The sequence below is a fragment of the Argopecten irradians genome, chromosome 5, assembly GCF_041381155.1.
Source record: "Argopecten irradians isolate NY chromosome 5, Ai_NY, whole genome shotgun sequence".
Classification (NCBI taxonomy): domain Eukaryota; kingdom Metazoa; phylum Mollusca; class Bivalvia; order Pectinida; family Pectinidae; genus Argopecten; species Argopecten irradians.
The window spans coordinates 21,555,898-21,574,300 of NC_091138.1; the positions used below are offsets into that span (position 1 = coordinate 21,555,898).

At 33.9% G+C, this 18,403-nt stretch overlaps 1 protein-coding gene across 1 annotated transcript; it reads left to right on the forward strand.

Annotated features, from left to right (window-relative positions):
* Positions 1–4,909: 4,909 nt before the first annotated feature.
* Positions 4,910–11,911, forward strand: LOC138323208 (uncharacterized). The gene is made up of 5 exons (XM_069267626.1): positions 4,910–5,022; positions 8,633–8,997; positions 9,283–9,921; positions 10,347–10,640; positions 11,031–11,911. The coding sequence occupies exons 2-5, from the start codon at positions 8,640–8,642 to the stop codon at positions 11,108–11,110; spliced, it is 1,371 nt and encodes a 456-aa protein (XP_069123727.1). The 5' UTR covers positions 4,910–5,022; positions 8,633–8,639; the 3' UTR covers positions 11,111–11,911.
* The last annotated feature ends 6,492 nt before the right edge of the window (positions 11,912–18,403 follow it).

The following is an 18,403-nucleotide window of genomic DNA, read 5'->3' on the forward strand; positions in this document are numbered from 1 at the left end:
GTAAGGATACTTGTAAAGTACATGCGCTTAGAAAAGCTGTAGTTAACGACGCTTTTCGTATACAGTTCCATCCTACCAATTTCTATCCCTTAACCCTAAATTACGATCGTGTTTCCAACCAAAACTGCAATTGCTCATCGAACACCTCGCTGACGTGAACGAAGAATCTATTATAGATTGGATTACCTGACTTAGTACAATTTTTCTCTGCTAGGCTACAATTATTATATTCAGAGCGAAGCCTACCGGAGAGAAGAAAAACTACGGCAATCCAGTCTAGATCCTATTTTGTAAAAATATAACGAAATAAGTACGGGAGGAAATATAACAAACATCTTCAACAAAATCCTTTAAGATGCATTTATGTATTCCGTTCCACAAATATCACTGGACATTCAAACCCTCTACTTACCATTAGCGCCTCGTCGTGTGATTTCAGAGATTATTATACCTCACTTTCATTTAGAATGACATGATTGGGTGAAACTTGATCACATGATATTGAGTAAGTTAGATGTTTCACCAGAATTAAACGATGGGAGAAATGACCACAGGGAAATAATCTTCGATGTTAATAAAAATAACCCTTTGGAAGCTTCACAGGTGACCGGAAGTGGACATTCTCTGTAACTTCGACCAAAAATGACTTGTTCCCAAAAATGTTCCATACAATCATTAATGACTTAGATTTCATTGTCTGCACTCCGACTGATTTAGCAACTATAAGCTTTTGACAAGTGTTGACATGAGTTATAGAGACTTTTTCTCTTGATGATGTTGAATTTAACAAATTAATGTTGTTTAACTTTGTTTGATATATAAAATTACTTCAGTATGCTGATGACACTACGCTTATACTAAATGGTTCAGAATTATCGTTTCAAGAATCTATTAATGAATTGAAAACGCTTGCAAGAATATCTGGTTTAAAACTAAATGTTGATAAAACACAGGTCATTTGGATTGGGAGCAAGACTTACAGTGATGAGGCCTTTCTACCGGAACTAACTTTACAGTGGGGAAAATGAATTTAACTTGTTAGGAATTGAGTTCAGTGTAAATCTACATGAGATTCCCAAATTAAATTATGATAAGAAACTGATAAAATTAAAGGCATTAATAAAGACATGGAATAGAAGAATACTTACACCTATTGGAAGAATTACCCTAATTAAGTCTTTGTTTATACCTCAATTTAACCATTTATTTACCTCTATACCAAACCCTAGCGAAACTTTTTTTCAAGAGCTCAATTCAATTCTTTTTAACTTTTTATGGAACAGCAAAGTAGACAAAATAAAGAGGGATATCATAACACAAGATTATAGCAAAGGCGGATTGAAAATGATGAATATAAAATTGTTTGTTGATTCTTTGAAACTTGGTTGAATAAGCCGCTTACTGAAAGAAAAACATACAAGTGGCAAATTATTTTAAACTCGCACAGATTTTAAAATGCTGTCAGCATGTGGTAATGTATATATTGAGAAATGTCGAAAGAAATGTAATAATAAATTCTGGAAAGACGTTTTCAGAGCATGGTAAAATTTCAATGATATAAATTGAAGTAAGGAAAATGTGGACAATCTAACGGGTGTGTTGACAAGGCCAATCTGGTATAATAAATCTATTATTGTTGGAGGAGGAGTGTTTTATAAGTCCTGGTATGAAAAATGAGTGACAATAATCAATGATTTGATAAAAGATTATGTAACATGCTCCTTCTATAATTCTACAATTTCAAGGTCTTATTTCATCGGTAAAAACATTTTTAAGGAGGTTAAAATTTGAAAATCATGTAGTATTTTATCCAATTATTCCTAATAATTTACTGTGTTTTATAAATAGCCTAAAAGGGACAAAATATTTCTATAAGATTATGGCCATGAATGGTGATTTTATTTCACCTGGTAGAAGAAAATGGGAGTATCTATTTGATGAAATTGAATTAAATTGGGACAAAATATATAACAATCCTTTCAAGGTTACTAACAACACAAAGCTACAATGGTTTCAATACAGGGTAGTTCAAAATATTTTAACAACAAACTCATTTTTATATAAAGTAGGATTAGTTAATAATCCAATATGTAATCTCTGTAATCTTGAAAGTGAGAATATTGTTCATATTTTATGGGAATGCAGGGAGACTCAGAGATTTTTGCAAACTATAGAGACACTTTTAGATGCTTTGTATATCCCATTTCAATATAATAAGCCAAGTTTTCTTTTTGGTATGTGTCTGAATGATAGACCTTCTCCAAAAAATAAACTAGATAATGAAATTTTAATCATAATAAGATTTTACATGATGTCTACATAAAGCTTTAAATCCACATGCGCTTATTAATTTAATCCATGAGCATTATACTTCTCAAATACATATTGCTTGCGGCAATGGTGAAACTGCACATCAGAAATGTAAAAATGAATGGAGGAAATGGGAAAAACTCATGAAATTATAAGCACATTGATTTCCTGTATATATATATATATTTTTTTTTTTTTTTGTATGAATATATACTTATACCGGTACATATTAATGCATAATTGTAATATATAAGGGCAGGCATATTCAGAAGCTTGATTATTATTGGTCTTTTTATTCTATTTTATCAAAGTATTCTCAAAATTCTAACACATACGTCTTATCAATTCTAAGCAAAACTCATGTTCACCGAGCATAAATGCCACATGAATGGAAAAATTCCAAAGTTGTTTTTTTTTTTTTTTTTTTGTTAAATAAAAAACTTATTTGAAGTAAAGTATATGTTTGGTTTACCCGGTCAGGTGAGCTATTCACCGGGTGTATGACGTCATATAACTGACATGACCCAAACAACAACATATATATACATTATTGTACGTTAGAAAATTAAAAAGCACATAACCAGATGATATAGAAAATCACATATTTGTCCACCAACTTTATTTGGAAGGAATAATACAGGTGTTTAGATATTCTTTTTTGATAGATGAAGCTTGTGATCATTGTAATTGTGTGCTACTTTGCTCGACACCTCAATGAATGGTTAACTTTTACTATCGAGTTTTGTAGCCCCAGTTACGATAATTAAGCTAACAGTGCTTTCACGGCTCGTTGATTCAGGTCAACAGTAACCGCTGTTGTTGAATAGGTTTGCATTCCTCGTTAATTCACTTCGTTTAGTTTAAAGATATGTTATGAAAATTCAAATAAAATTGAGCACAAGTCCTACACTAGTGTACAATCAGTAAATGGCAGCATTCATATGTAGTTAAATATTTACATTTGAATAAAAACATAACAAAAACTGACAGTATTCTGTTAAATACTGTAGTATACAATCTCCCCATTTCACAATGACAGGACCTGTAGTAACATAGTAAGGTTATAACTAATTGTATCTGGTATATGCACATGATAAAATATTTCTAAAATTGACAGAAGTTAATTTTCTAATACAAATTCAAATTGCTACATTGTTTAACTTTGATTGTTGCATTTTATGGAAAACACATATTATTCTTTATATATTGTAGACCAAACAATCGTATATTTTTATTGTCATCCTTATCCAGGACTAGTGGCTATATTATATCGAGACAATTTTCTAAAAGCTATACTGCGATTGTGAGTATGTGAATGACACTGGAACAATAATAGAATTTATTTTCTTTCAGATAAGAAAACATGCAAGCTGATAAATTACTTTTGAAAAGAGTTGTGTTTTGCATTAAACGCGCTAGAAGCCTGTCGAAGTTTGGTATGTGCATTGTATAATAGAATAAGACTCTTTCATATGCGGATATGAAGGATAGAAATATTCTACCCGAGGGTCACAAAATGTTTGAAAACCCGAGGCTTCCCTATCCTTCATATCCACATATGAAAAAAGTATTTTTGAATCATACCTCATATATTATTGCAATTTCATTCCTGTAATTTTCCGCCATTTTGAAATAGATGCGAAAAAACCGCGACTGAAGTCATTTCTTCATACATGAAAATTGCGTGATATTTTTCCGTTGTTTGTATCTTTTAAAGTTATATTGTATTGCCTGAGACCAGCCAGTATTACACTTATACTTGTAGGTATAAGAAATAAAAAATTGGTAAGCCTTTATTAGAAATTTTGTTTAAAATTCTTAACCTCTGATAGATAATTGAAACGAGTTTCATAATGTAAGAGTCATTATGATAAAACAGTTCCATACAAAACATTCTACATTTTGTTAATATAAAATCTACAGTTCTTAACTCATATCTATACCATTGTGGTTGACCCTTGGTAATATATCATTTAAATAAAACGGAGATCAATTATAATTCACTATATGAAGCAATACTATTTAGTTGTTTTCGCATGTCTTCAAGCTTGTTTTCAAACAAAGACTGTTTACTCGCGAATACAGGTAAATCTGTCTTTCTGTTCACCGGTCAAACAATAGATATCACGGGATCAAGGGTCAGATTAAAGTACACTTCACGATGTATTCTTATTTAGAATAGGCGAATCCATTACACTATACAATATACATGAATTGTATATATTTCAAAATATACTGTGCATTTTATAGAGTATAGTCTAGACTAATACATTATACAGATATAAAGGAATTATATACATGTATATTTCAAAATCTATTGGCACATGACAATGAGAATCTTTATTTAAATACCTAGACATCATATCTAAATATAGCAACATTTCGTCTATAGTCTTTTTCATAAAAGTACCGCCTCAATTGATATGTTATATTGGTTTTATACCGATTGAATCCGTGTCATTATATTGTAAGTACAATTCATCAGTTTTGATATAGTTCTTAACGGGAATACAAACAACGTAATGGAAATCAAGCATCTGTTGAGTTTCTTTCAATCAAAAACAACTTATTTGAAGTAAAGTATATGTTGGGTTTACCCGGTCAGGTGAGCTATACACCGGGTGTATGACGTCACATATATTTCACATGACCCAAACAACTATATGTATACGTTTGAGAAGTAAATATCTGATATTTTTACAAGAACGCAGGGTAAGTAATTTATATTGTTTCTGATGATACATTTTATTACATCAGGTTAAGTATCAGTTATTGCACCGTTAACAGAAGTGTATGCATGTATAATGAAACACTTGTCATGTATTTATGATCTGATGATTGTTTAATATTTGACAATATATGATATTAACAATTAATGATACATTTTCGCTAACCCTCATCTATAAGTTGTGAGTTAAAAACAAACGGGATACAGTTGCCAATTGCAGACCGTAGGTTAATGGTTTTCTCCGGGTACTCAGACCTTCTTGACAGGTCCTTAAACGACACTGGCTGTTAAAAGCGCATAAACAAAATAAATCTAAACCAGCGATAATATAGTTGAATTGTTCTCCTATTAAATATTTTATGAGCCTTGGTATAGTGCAAAACATGGTAAAATGAATGGCAATATATAACTCTTTTGTAAAATGTCAGTGTTACATTTAGTATTACTACAAACATATAGATTAATTCGTAAAAACACTGGCTAATAATACCAAAGGTCCGATGGGTTTCTTAACGTCTGTTATGCTTTCCTATGGAACTCTTTAAAATCATGGAATTGTGAGGAAACCTGACCCAAATATTCTACAATAATACAACACAAATAACGCTGAACAAGCATTTCTGATGTTTAACTGTCAAAAGATTATAATTCTGAACATAGAACAGTATAGTTTCTTTACAGCTTTAAATATTTAAAACACTCATAATAAAGAATGACCCCTGTCAGGGTCGCATTCCTACGCTATCACAAGGCGAAATTTACGTGAAGTACAATTGTAGTCCTTATATCATCATCGGGGTACTTCTGCCATATCTAAACGGCCCATACAATGACGTCAAATAAGCAAAAAGTGCATATTATGGAGACATATTAACTTCTAATTGAAATCCCATCTGGATGAATTCCGAATAAACAAACCTATATAATTAAGATTTTAGAATTATCATGCCTCTTTACTTTTAGAATGGGAATAAAAACATTGTTGACAATCGACCGCAGTTACCTGTTTTCGCCGTCATGCAAAGTGTGTTCAAGTTTATCGTAACTTATCTGGCTTCGTGTTATCTCACAGAAAATTACATCTCATGATTGACGTGGCTCGTAAGTCGACTCATCTGTCGAACAATAGAAGCCCTAATGATTTCGTATTCTTACGAGCTCATTCTGAACACCTTGATTACCAGAGGTTTTACATTACATTAGGATGAAAAATGAACATTAGTCTTTTCTCTACACTAACTGTAATTATGATGTTTTGTTTATAGGGGTCTTTTTTAAAGTCTTCTTTTTAATCAGTAAACATCGCTGAGTTGATTAAGCCAGCGTACTGAAAAATGCACTTGCAGCTCCTATCGTCTATTATTTCATGTGAAAATTTTCTACATTGTGATTATTAGAAAATTAGGCATTGAACAATAATTTACTAGTTTCAAGTTTCTTCATGCTAAATCACAAACCATACTCGTATTTGGTAGTTACATTTGTACTTAAAAGCATTTTTTTTCTGAAACAAGATATCAACAAGAAATCACAATCTAATTAAATATGCTTTGATAGTCAATGGCGCCTTTTAAAACGCGCATTTCATTCTAAAGTGATATTTTTGAAGCAGTTTTATTCCCAATTATTTTCCTCCTATCGTTAAGAAGATTGATATGTGAACATGTCACTTTAAGGTCCCTCCAGCGGAACTAGATTTAGAAGCACCTTCCTATCACGTTTTTCTATTTCCCTAAGCAAATAACATAATTTGTTTTACATCTTTGTAAGAAAATCATATGAAACAAACTGTAGATTACATTAAAAGGGTTATTCATAATGAAGTAAAAGCATGTACCGCATGTAATATTACATCAGGAAAATAATAAACAGTTAGTGTACCATGGTCCATATAGATCATCAAAATCAATGTAAGGTCACAACACATGTGATGTTTTGTTTCTTGTTAAAACAGCAAATCTAATCGAAGCATATGTCATACGTGTATATGTTTATATGTGACCGATTTTACTCTATAGACCGTTTTTAATTCTTTGTTTTCACATAAAAAATAAAGGCCAATATTTGAAACGAAGTGGAATGGTGAAGAAAACTAAATAATCATCATCTGCTCGTCAAAATATATCATATTTGAACTACATATAAAAAAAGTAATTGTTAGAGCAAATATATAGAAATGAATTAAAAATAAACCAAATTGCATAAGACCGTAAAATTAATATTGCTTTGCCTTAAGTCGACTCCCACACCGATCCCCTCCCAAACCACCATAAAAGAAGATTATCAAATGAAATATCGTCCATCAGAAGCAGCGTCACAGCTGCTGGCGATGTCCCGCATTATGGTGTTCGGAACAACTTGGCTACAAACGACCCTTCATAGTTATACTCCGCGTTTTGTATGTTCCGAATAATCAGTACAAAACAAAACGTGACTGATGAGTAGGCATGAACGCAGTGTGAATCGTAAGAAACAGAGAAAATGTGGTTACTGGACATAACGTTCTGAATCGCCGTGATTTTTTTTTAATTTGAAAATTTCACTGATTCACCTCCTATATATCTCTCACGCGATACCAGAAGTGATATGTGCCTCATCCTGTATATATAGAATGGTTCTTTTAAAACATCGAGCGGCATTTGCTGCCATTCCTAGGAACAAATCATCTCGGAAACGGAAGTTACACCGACCTTTGAAAATGCGAGAGCTATCCAATGATGGTGGGTCGTACGGCAAGATTTTACATCATAAAATTACCAAGAAAAGGGCATACCCTTTAACCCCTAAACGAAGTATCATGTCACGTGACAGCAGAAGGCTCAGGTTTGATGATGATTGCCTTCAAAGTAAGGCGCTCAACATTTCCCGCGAAATAATTGGCGGAGGTGAATACACAAAGGATAATGACGACAAACTGAGTGCAAAATGTGACAATGGACACAAACATCTTTGTATGAAAAGGAGGTCGCGACGTACCTCTTCTTGTGATTTTGGTTCCTCGCTTCCTAGCATGGGGAGGCGAAGGAAAAGAAGACACAGCAGTGGGGAATTATATTGTATTGATAATTGTCTAAGACTTCCTCATCTTCCAAAACTTCCAAAGAGTGCAAGGTATTCCATAACATTACAAATTTATACTCACTTCATTAACTTCATTGAGCATTAAGAATGTGTTTATGTGTGAATATGTAAATCCCCACTTCTATGGTAGATTGACGTAGCAAGTATTAATCAGGCCCCAAAATTATGACCAGTCTGAAGCCATAAACAGTGATGTTTAGACGTACCCATTACTTATGGTGTTACAAAAGTCACGTCATATTTGACAGACAGTAATAGCATAGGCCTATGACAGTTTCCTGATTGTAGATCCAGTAATCGATAACTGTACATGAGATCGATAACTACAGATTTTATACTAACTGTCCGATTAGGTGTTAGATAACGTTAAGGCTGTTCGAGTGGTGACACTAATCATTGAAAAAAAATTGTTATTTGTGTTTTATAAAGCAGGAAATGCGTTTTTAAGAAAATTAAGAACTACTATAAAATAAAAATCATGTCTTAAAACTTACGTCTTATGTACTATTGCAGACCACATATGAAGCGGGCTGAGGCTGAAGCGACGGCTGTAGGGCCTTCCTATGGGACGGGATACCAGGCACCGGTCTATATCCCCAATCCTGTCCGAACATTCCAACAGAAGTCTATTGTAGAGGCGTATGTCCTACATTTCACCCTCGGATTGCTGGGGGCCCATCATTTCTATCTAAACCGACCAGGATGGGGGATTCTTTACTTCTTTACATTCGGATTATTAGGGATTGGGTACCTTATCGATTTATTCCGGATACCAGTCCTTGTTAGGGATGCTAATGAACGTATTCAGGACCCTAGCAAGCAAGGGAGAGTCCGGATAGATGATGCCTATGTTCTCTGGTTTCCTTTTGGACTTCTTGGTAAGGACTTTTCCCAAAAGACTGTTATCTTGAGAATGATGTAGTATACCTTTTGTTAATTGTCGGTGCCTCGTTTTTATGGGTTGGGTATTCTTTTCTCTCTATGTTAATATATGTTAAAGTAATTTCATAACATATTTTCAGGGCGAAACTAAATAAATTCAGAAAGATATAACAATATTTACGGTTTGAAATAGTTGATTCTCTAATAAATTCATCAACAACAAAAAAAAGAAAATTTTGAGCATACACATATTTATTTTGTAACCGCTATTTTTTTTACAGGATTTCATCATTTCTACTTAAGGAACCACTCCCTCGGAGTTCTTTACTTTTTCTCGTTTGGACTGTTGGGAATAGGATGGCTAATCGACCTTTTTTTGATCCCAAAATATGTCAAAGAGGCCAACTCAGGAACACATGACCCAGGTAAAAGGTCAACAGGCAAGGCGATGGTCTTTGCCATTTCCCCACTTGGAATCTTTGGTTTTCAACATTTTTACTTGAACCGTTATCTATTCGGAATCTTCTACTTTTTTACGTTCGGACTAATGGGAGTTGGCTATATTGTTGATTGGTTCCGAACACCACTTCTAGTTAAGCGATACAACGAAAACCGGAAGTCAACCGATGTTCGAGTAAAGCGTTATGTTGATGATGCATATCTTCTGTGGTTTCCATTTGGTTTTCTCGGGTTTCATCACTTCTACCTCAACCGTCCCGGATGGGGATTCCTGTATCTATTTACCTTCGGACTGATGGGAATAGGATGGCTCATAGATGTGTTCAGGATACCGGGCCTTGTTGAAGATTTCAATAGGACCAGTGAGGAGTGTCGTCACATCAGAACTATCCACGGGCCACATGGTGCACCAATTGTAGTAGGAAGTGGCCAACAGGGCCCGTATGTGCAGACAACAGTGGGTGAGTTGCATTATCTTTCAATGGTATATTTTCAGGGACACATATGCAATAAGAAAGGAAATACTCATACATCTTTGTATTTCATAATTTTATAATGATATGATCAGATGTCATGAACTATATAAATGTGATTATATTAATAATAAATGGATATACATTTTGAAATATTAGAACTCTGACATAGACATGAAGCCACCGAAACTTTATTTAATAATTAGGTTTGTCTCCCTTTATACGTTGATAGCTTTACCAACAATAAACATAAATCATGGGACGGTTTGCTTATGCTATTCTCTGATGGGAAACTTCAAAATATGCAATAGGCTTTTATCATTGAGCTGATATCCGTAGATATGTGCGTAAACACAATCTTATAGTATATATCCAAACACATATTGAATAACGTAAATCAATTTTGATTTTAGGTCCGACGACAGTAAGAGTAAATCTTGAGCCTCCATCAGCAACGCCCACAACAGGAGGAGCTACGGCTCCTGGATATTATTCAAACGGAGGATATCAAAGTGCTCCGACATACCCGGCACAGCAAGGCTATCCGGCACAGCAAGGCTATCCGGCACAGCAAGGTTATCCCACACAGTTAGGCTATCCTGCACAACAAGGCTACCCTCCTCAACAGGGATTTCCTCAACAACAGGGATTTCCCCAAGAACAGGGATATGCCCCACAAGCAGGATATCTGCCCCAGCAACAATTAGGTATTTATACAGATATTTGTTTTACAAAATTTCTGTCTTGAATTTTTGCTGAAATTAAGCTTAGTGTCAGACAAAATAATTATACCAAAAAAAGATGTAGTGTTTCAAATCAATCAAATCATGGTTCAGATGCTTTGCTAATTCTATTCTCGGTTGGGGAAGTTTTAAATCGTAATATGCAGTAGGCTTTCATCTTTGACCTGATATCCGTAGGTCCTCTCATAAAACGTAATCTTATGGTATATATCTAAACAATATGATGTAAAATATGTTGTAAATAATCAATGCTGCAGTATTCTAGAATGTGACTTAGTCAATTGTTTAAATACATGAACTTATCATCCAATATGTATTCAAACATTTGTAATTCTGAATGATTTCCTTTTTCAGGTTTTGGTGGTTCTAATGAGAGTCCCCCACCCTACACAGAGGCCACCAACGAAGCTGCACCATTACCGAAAAAAGACTGAAAGATTCGATTGAGGACTTAGCCATTCGGTCAGTTTTTCAGAAAAAAGACTTTCGCTAACATGATTTGTTTACGGAAGACAAGGGTCCTCAATTACAAAATCATCTTTGCTGTGATAACATTACATATTTGAACGATAATATTATTGTATTGTTTGTTTTACGTTAGTTTCTCGTTGAATTTTAAGTAGTAAGCCAGATATATGACATTTATGGTTAGAATACGACTTTTATATTGAGTCCTTGCATGACCATGGCTGTTAATAGGACGTTAATTAATCATACAAACAAACAAATAAACGTGTAATGTTCCTTAGTTGATATCTATGCTTCATTGCATCACCGTGGACATATTTCAGTTGTTCAATCTGTGTTAGTTTGTGCAATGGCGATGGCACTTATGATGCTATTGTACTTTTTCAATCTTCTAATGTATACACATTAAACAACTTTTATTGTATGTACAGTTGCTGCAAAATTGCTTAGAAACGAACGAATATAGGAATGAACTATTTAACTAAGATAAAAAAGATTAAATTGATAAATGTGAAATGCACAAGCTAATGGAATAAGACGTTACATTTATTCTTAAAGATTTAGAAACTTTCTACTTTTGAGAGTCAATATGTTTTTTTTTCAAGCCATCTGTTTAACAATACGTGATTTTTCAAATCCATATTCCGGTAAAAGAAAACCTGATATGGAGCTATTATGTCATGCTATTGATGAGTGTTCACTAGCATTGTGCCATATATTATTTTGTACATTGTATAATATTACAAATAAAGGTATTGTTTTGTTAATATCAAGATAATTGGAACTAATGTTAAAATTAAGCATGCATACACATTAAGGTATAATGTTCAATAAATGACATATCTTTTTTTTTTGGAGAATATCCCGACTTTTAAAACCCTTTTCACGATGCGTTTAAGAGCATCACCTATGGGACGTTTTAAGCCGTGACGCTAGGAGTTCCTTTCTTAATACAGAATTTTCATTAATTGTAAGGCATAAACACGAGCGAGAGAGGATAAGTATGTACATATGTGGCAATAAGTGACCTTTAGGTAAATGCACCTGCTATACCCACGGCATGGTTGTGAAAAGGAATTCATTTGGGATATTATTTTCTTATATTTATTTCTAAAATAATTTCGTCTTCCAATCGTATTCCGTAACACTGCCTCACCTTTGACATTTATCCAATGAGAGATCTTGAAAGGGAGTGGGAAAATAATGTGTACTAATGAAGTAATGTGGTGTAGCTGGCGAGAGTACCGCGATCGCAAGAAGACACAAAAGATACATCAGTTTCCCAAAACACGATATTGTCACTCATCTTACGTATGAACATCTTATAGACGAAAGCCCAACATTAAATGACCTTAATTGTTGAACAAAACCACATCAAGGCAAACAATTGTGCATTGGACAATAATCGTCAACTAAATATTGCTTGTATACGGAATGTGTCGAAGATTCCTGATTCGATTGTACAATGCTCTTAGTGTAGTTGTGAGTACCATATCCTCGATGATAAGTTATCTGACCCTACTTGTGTTAAAACTGAGATGTGATAAAAATCACATCCTATACAAACAATAGATATGAGGCATACGTCACAGATATGGTAAAATGACGTAGTTTAATGAAGGACCGGATAATCCAATAGTCAGCTACATATAAAGAATGTAGTAATAAACAAAAACACGCGACAGGATGGGTCAGACAATATGGAAAATAGACATATAACACAGTCGGTCTACGATTCAATTAAATCGTTGTTCAAGCAAGAGAGAGACTTAAGTTAAAATTGACACTAGTTATGATCTCTATTTAGAATTATGTTCATCATTTACTTGACGTATAATATTGCAGCACGTGTCCCTCTAAAGGTGAAATTCTTTGAGGGTCAGCGTTCTCTCCATAGCAAAGTGATTAATGAATATGTCAACACCTTTCTCGGTACATCCGTGATACCAGCCGGGACCTTGTGTGTTTCACCAGTACAGCTGGGGGTAGTAGAATGATAAGGATTTTAGGATGATGAAAACGTTTATGTAACAGCCGGGGTTATTTGAGGATATACTTTTAATATGTTTAAAGATTTGCTTAAAACGAAAATATATTTTCAGTAGTTAGTTAATTGTATCTTAGTCAAAGTCTAAGAAGCCGAAAATCTGGATGAACATCTATTTAGGATAATTAATTTTCTAACCATTTGATGCATGGATAATCCACTACCTTAAACATTGTACTACCATTTAGCCTAGAACCATCTTCGTGTTGGTTCATATATTTGGTGTAATTTCGTTAACGTATTTATTGTATTGTGTGACCATGCTATACTAATAACAATGACTGGTGTAAGGTAGCAGTGTATATCGTCATGGTAGCACTATATACTAAACAAAGCAAGTGACTTCATGATCAGCTCCGGTACCTACTTATAGGGATACTTACAATAAGCGGTATACGTATACGCATACGGATCCATTATTCTTAAAATATTTCATAATTCTTATTTTCGTGTTTTGAACTCATACTATCATAATTTGAATGCTAGAAGTACAATACTTTGCATGCTAGAAGTACAATACTTTGCATGCTAGAAGTACGATACTTTGCATGCTAGAAGTACAATACTTTGCATGCTAGAAGTACAATACTTTGCATGCTAGAGGTACAGTAATTTGCATGCTAGAAGTAAAATACTTTGCATGCTAGAAGTACATTGCTTTGCATGCTAGAAGTACATTGCTTTGCATGCTAGAAGTACATTGCTTTGCATGCTAGACTTACAATACTCTTTAGGGTGTCAATAAGCATATCATGATATCAGGCACGATCATTGCGTGACTGCCGTGTGTATTGTACCTGTGTCACAGTGTGTTCTGTGTGATACCTATGTAACGGGTAGGGTTGAATAAAATATACACAAAATAGAAAATATGTAACGGTTTATGAATAATGATCGGTCCCTTTAAAATACGTTTCCGTATACGTATACCGCTTATTGTAAGTATCCCTATTAGAACGATGATGACATGAATGACCAAGTACAATACTTCTGTAAAAGAGCATCACTAGCAAAAGTATGTTGAAAAATACCGCAACATATCCTCCAAAATTCATAACATGCATATGAGGATCACAACATATTAATAATTCCTCGTAAACATTTTATAAAATAAGATTAAAGAGATTATTGGAGAAGGGGGGTTCTGGGCTATAAACTATTTATATCTATAACCGCTATATCACAAAGGTCACTCATGTAGCTCAATGTATGACGTAGACTGTATAGGTGGTTTGAGAAACTGTACTTATGATGCCTACAAATACACCTGGTTGACCATAATCTTAGGAGCACTTGTGATACCCACAAATACATCTCGATAACCCTCATCTTAGGAGCACTTATGATACCCACAAATACATCTGGTTGACCCTAATCTTAGGAGCACTAATGATGCCCACAAATACATCTGGTTGACCCTAAGCTTTGAAGCACTTATGATGCCCACAAAATACATCTGGATAACCCTAATCTTAGGAGCACTTATAATGCCCACAAATACATCTGGTTGACCCTAATCTTAGGAGCACTAATGATGCCCACAAATACATCTGGTTGACCCTAAGCTTTGAAGCACTTATGATGCCCACAAATACATCTGGATAACCCTAATCTTAGGAGCACTTATAATGCCCACAAATACATCTGGTTGACCCTAATCTTAGGAGCACTTATGATGCCCACAAATACACCTGGTTGACCCTAATCTTAGGAGCACTTATGATGCCCACAAATACATCTGGTTGACCCTAATCTTAGAAGCACTTATGATGCCCACAAATACACCTGGTTGACCCTAAGCTTAGGAGCACTTATTGCGCCCACAAATATATCTGGTTGACCCTAATCTTAGGAGCACTTATGGAGCCCACATATACACCTGGTTGACCCTAATCTTAGGAGCACTTATGATGCCCACAAATACATCTAGATAACCCTAATCTTTGGAGCACTTATGATACCCATAAGTACATCTGGTTGACCCTAATCTTAGGAGCACTTATGATACCCACAAATACATCTGGTTGATCCTAATCTTAGGAGCACTTATGATGCCCACAAATACATCTGGATAACCCTAATCTTAGGAGCACTTATGATGCCCACAAATACACCTGGTTGACCCTAATCTTAGGAGCACTTATGATACCCACAAATACATCTGGATAACCCTAATCTTAGGAGCACTTATGATGCCCACAAATACACCTGGTTGACCCTAATCTTAGGAGCACTTATGATGCCCACAAATACATCTGGTTGACCCTAATCTTAGGAGCGATCGTTTGCATATCTCATAGTGTTACCTGATATATTATACACAGAAGGCGGTTTTGCTGATGACTTGTTTATGTAGAATTTATATTTGATAACGACAAAAAAAAATAAACAAATTATCAAGATTATGATGTGATAAGGATGCATTATAATTTATATTGAAAATAATTTAGCAAATATAAACAATTAAGAAATCATCGGATCTTACCGTATATATACAACATTATAATGAGCGTATGGCACATACATTACATACATTATATGAGTCAATGTTTGGGTATCTCTGGGTAATTCCTTCAAATTCCTGTCAAAGCAATACGTCAACGAATGATTATTATTCTGAAGAATTAGTTTGCTACCTACCCGTTATCCCAATGTCACATGAAGAATACTGGCAGTTTGAGGTATACTTTAGTGTTAAGTTTGTCACATATTAGGTTCGGAGAGCATACTGTCGTAAAAATGTCTTTTTTTTTTTTACCAAACGTTTTAATTCGTTTTAATATTGTCTCTGTTTTGTTATTAACTGGAATTTTCCGCCACGTCTATACTTATGTCTAATTCTACGTTAACACAAAAATAAGTCGATTATTTGAAATCGATACTCACATCAATATGCTAACTAGACGTGTATTTAGATTATGTTCAGGAGGAGCAGCTATGAATCCCACTATGCTAATAGATAATTTTGAAATGATATCGCTATTTTAAATTTATAAGGGGTATGAAAATAGTTTACAAACTGTGTTATTTTCAAAGTTTTTTTTAATATCCTGATGAAATGAAAACCAAAACATAGGGACACCAATCAATATTTTAGACTATTTGGAAAAATAAAATGCGTTTTATTGTATTATTCAGGGATTATTTTTTGTAATCAATACGCAACATCAATGTATCTGCTGTGTTTTTCGCGTCATTCTTGGATTAAAAAAAAAGAATAAATAGACTAACACAATCACGAAGTCAGATTTAGTATTATTTAGTATTGAAGTAAAGGAAAAATCAGTATTGTTATAAACAATCAGATAACGCAGTGATTGTAATTAGCATTATCGCCTCATCCCACATGTCATGGTTTAATTGTTTGTACAAATATTAACATTTGACGTATCGTTGTGGTACACCTATAAGTTGATTACCAATATTAATGTATGCCTAATCAAACGTTTGAGGCGAATGGATTATATGTGTTTTTCCTTATAAATGAATCATCATTGAAGTTCGTGGAAATCCGAACCTTTAACAAGGTCAGATTATTCATTACCTAGATACACTAACTGTACTCTTGTTGTAACTTGTTTCACTCTCGGTCATAACAAAGATATTAACTGCCGCCATGTGTTGGTGCAAGTTAAACATTCACAATGCTACGTTATTACCGCGCATTAAGTCGTTATGTGTATTTGTATACGTAAATATATTAAAGTAAGTCTTAGTCACCAGGCTGGTATATAACGCAAATATATACCTCTATTAATACTTACTGTAACTCCATAACCATAAACAAAATTCAAGTCATGATGTAAGTTTTGCAGTTACAAAACATTTGTTCTTGATAACGCGGTACTCTCTGTTCCTGTTCTATAACCGGGATATTTGGTCATCAATGGGATTATTTAATTATAATGTGGATTTTTGGAACATTTTTTTAACGTAATGTGAAATAGTTTAATTATTTTCATTATTTATTTATTTATTTAGAGTTTTGCTTATAATATTCAGTTGATCACAAACAGATCGGGTTAAGATGGACTTTCCTTTCAGATGTTTTTCCTTTTCTCTGACCCATAAACATATGTTTACACAGATGACATGCACGAGTTTGACACTAAGTGTTGATGATGAACATCTGGAGAACAGACCAAAACCAAATCATGACGAGTGTGTACATATATAAATATCCAGTGACATTGTTACGAGTAAATAAGGATGAGTTAGATGTAGAGAGTTATGTAGAGAAACTTTTCTTACTGACAACTAGGTGTTTACACTCTTTAAGTCTACATTGTAAATTCAGGGTTTCCTCTCTGTTCAATATGAAGGATCATATCCTTTTAGAATTAGAATATGAAAGGCATAGAATAAGTAATATTTTTACAATAAGAACAAATTAATTGATAAAACGTTTATGCTTGTGACTTCGATTATCTTATTCAAATACATTCGTTTTTAATTGCTTATCGTTATTATATTTATCCGATGGTTCCAGGAAAAAGAAGCAATGTATCAAAAAGTATCATTTTGAAAAAGCTGCTTTATGCTGCTGTATTTTGTTGTACTTGTTTTCAATGCTGATGGATAAATAAGTCCCTGTGGGTTGCCTTAACCATTTCATGATATAACCTTTTCCACTCTCACAGCTTACTGTTAAGGTATTTTCGCGAAGACGTGATTTTATGTTTTTATGTCAACGTTTTTATTTCAAGGTGATTTAAATCCGTAATTTAGAGTCATTTGGCTTTACTTTACCTGTGATGAGAACAATTACGCGGTGATTAGGCTACTTTTCGCAGTATCTTATCGCTCACAAAATACGCGAAATGTTTTGTACACGACAATGAGTTGGTTTACAATATATAACGGTTCAGAGACTGAGCACGAATCATAAAAATATATATTTGTCTTCTGAGATATAATGATGAACACATAGAAAAAATTAATGTGGAATGAAACCAATAACAAGCCCAACAATGACGATATAGCTTTATCGTGCAGTGTAAGTTCGGAAGATGGCGAATAAATTTTGTTTCTTTTGTACAGTCCTCATAGAATGCTTTTGAAAAGATGAGGTGTTATGACTGAATTTTGGGCAATAAATGTATTCATTACATGTGTGTATACTTCACCTGTGCTACTTATACGAACATAATAGTTAGGTATTCCATCAGACACGTCCTGTTGTACATGTTAAAACATATACCTGGTCAGGAGT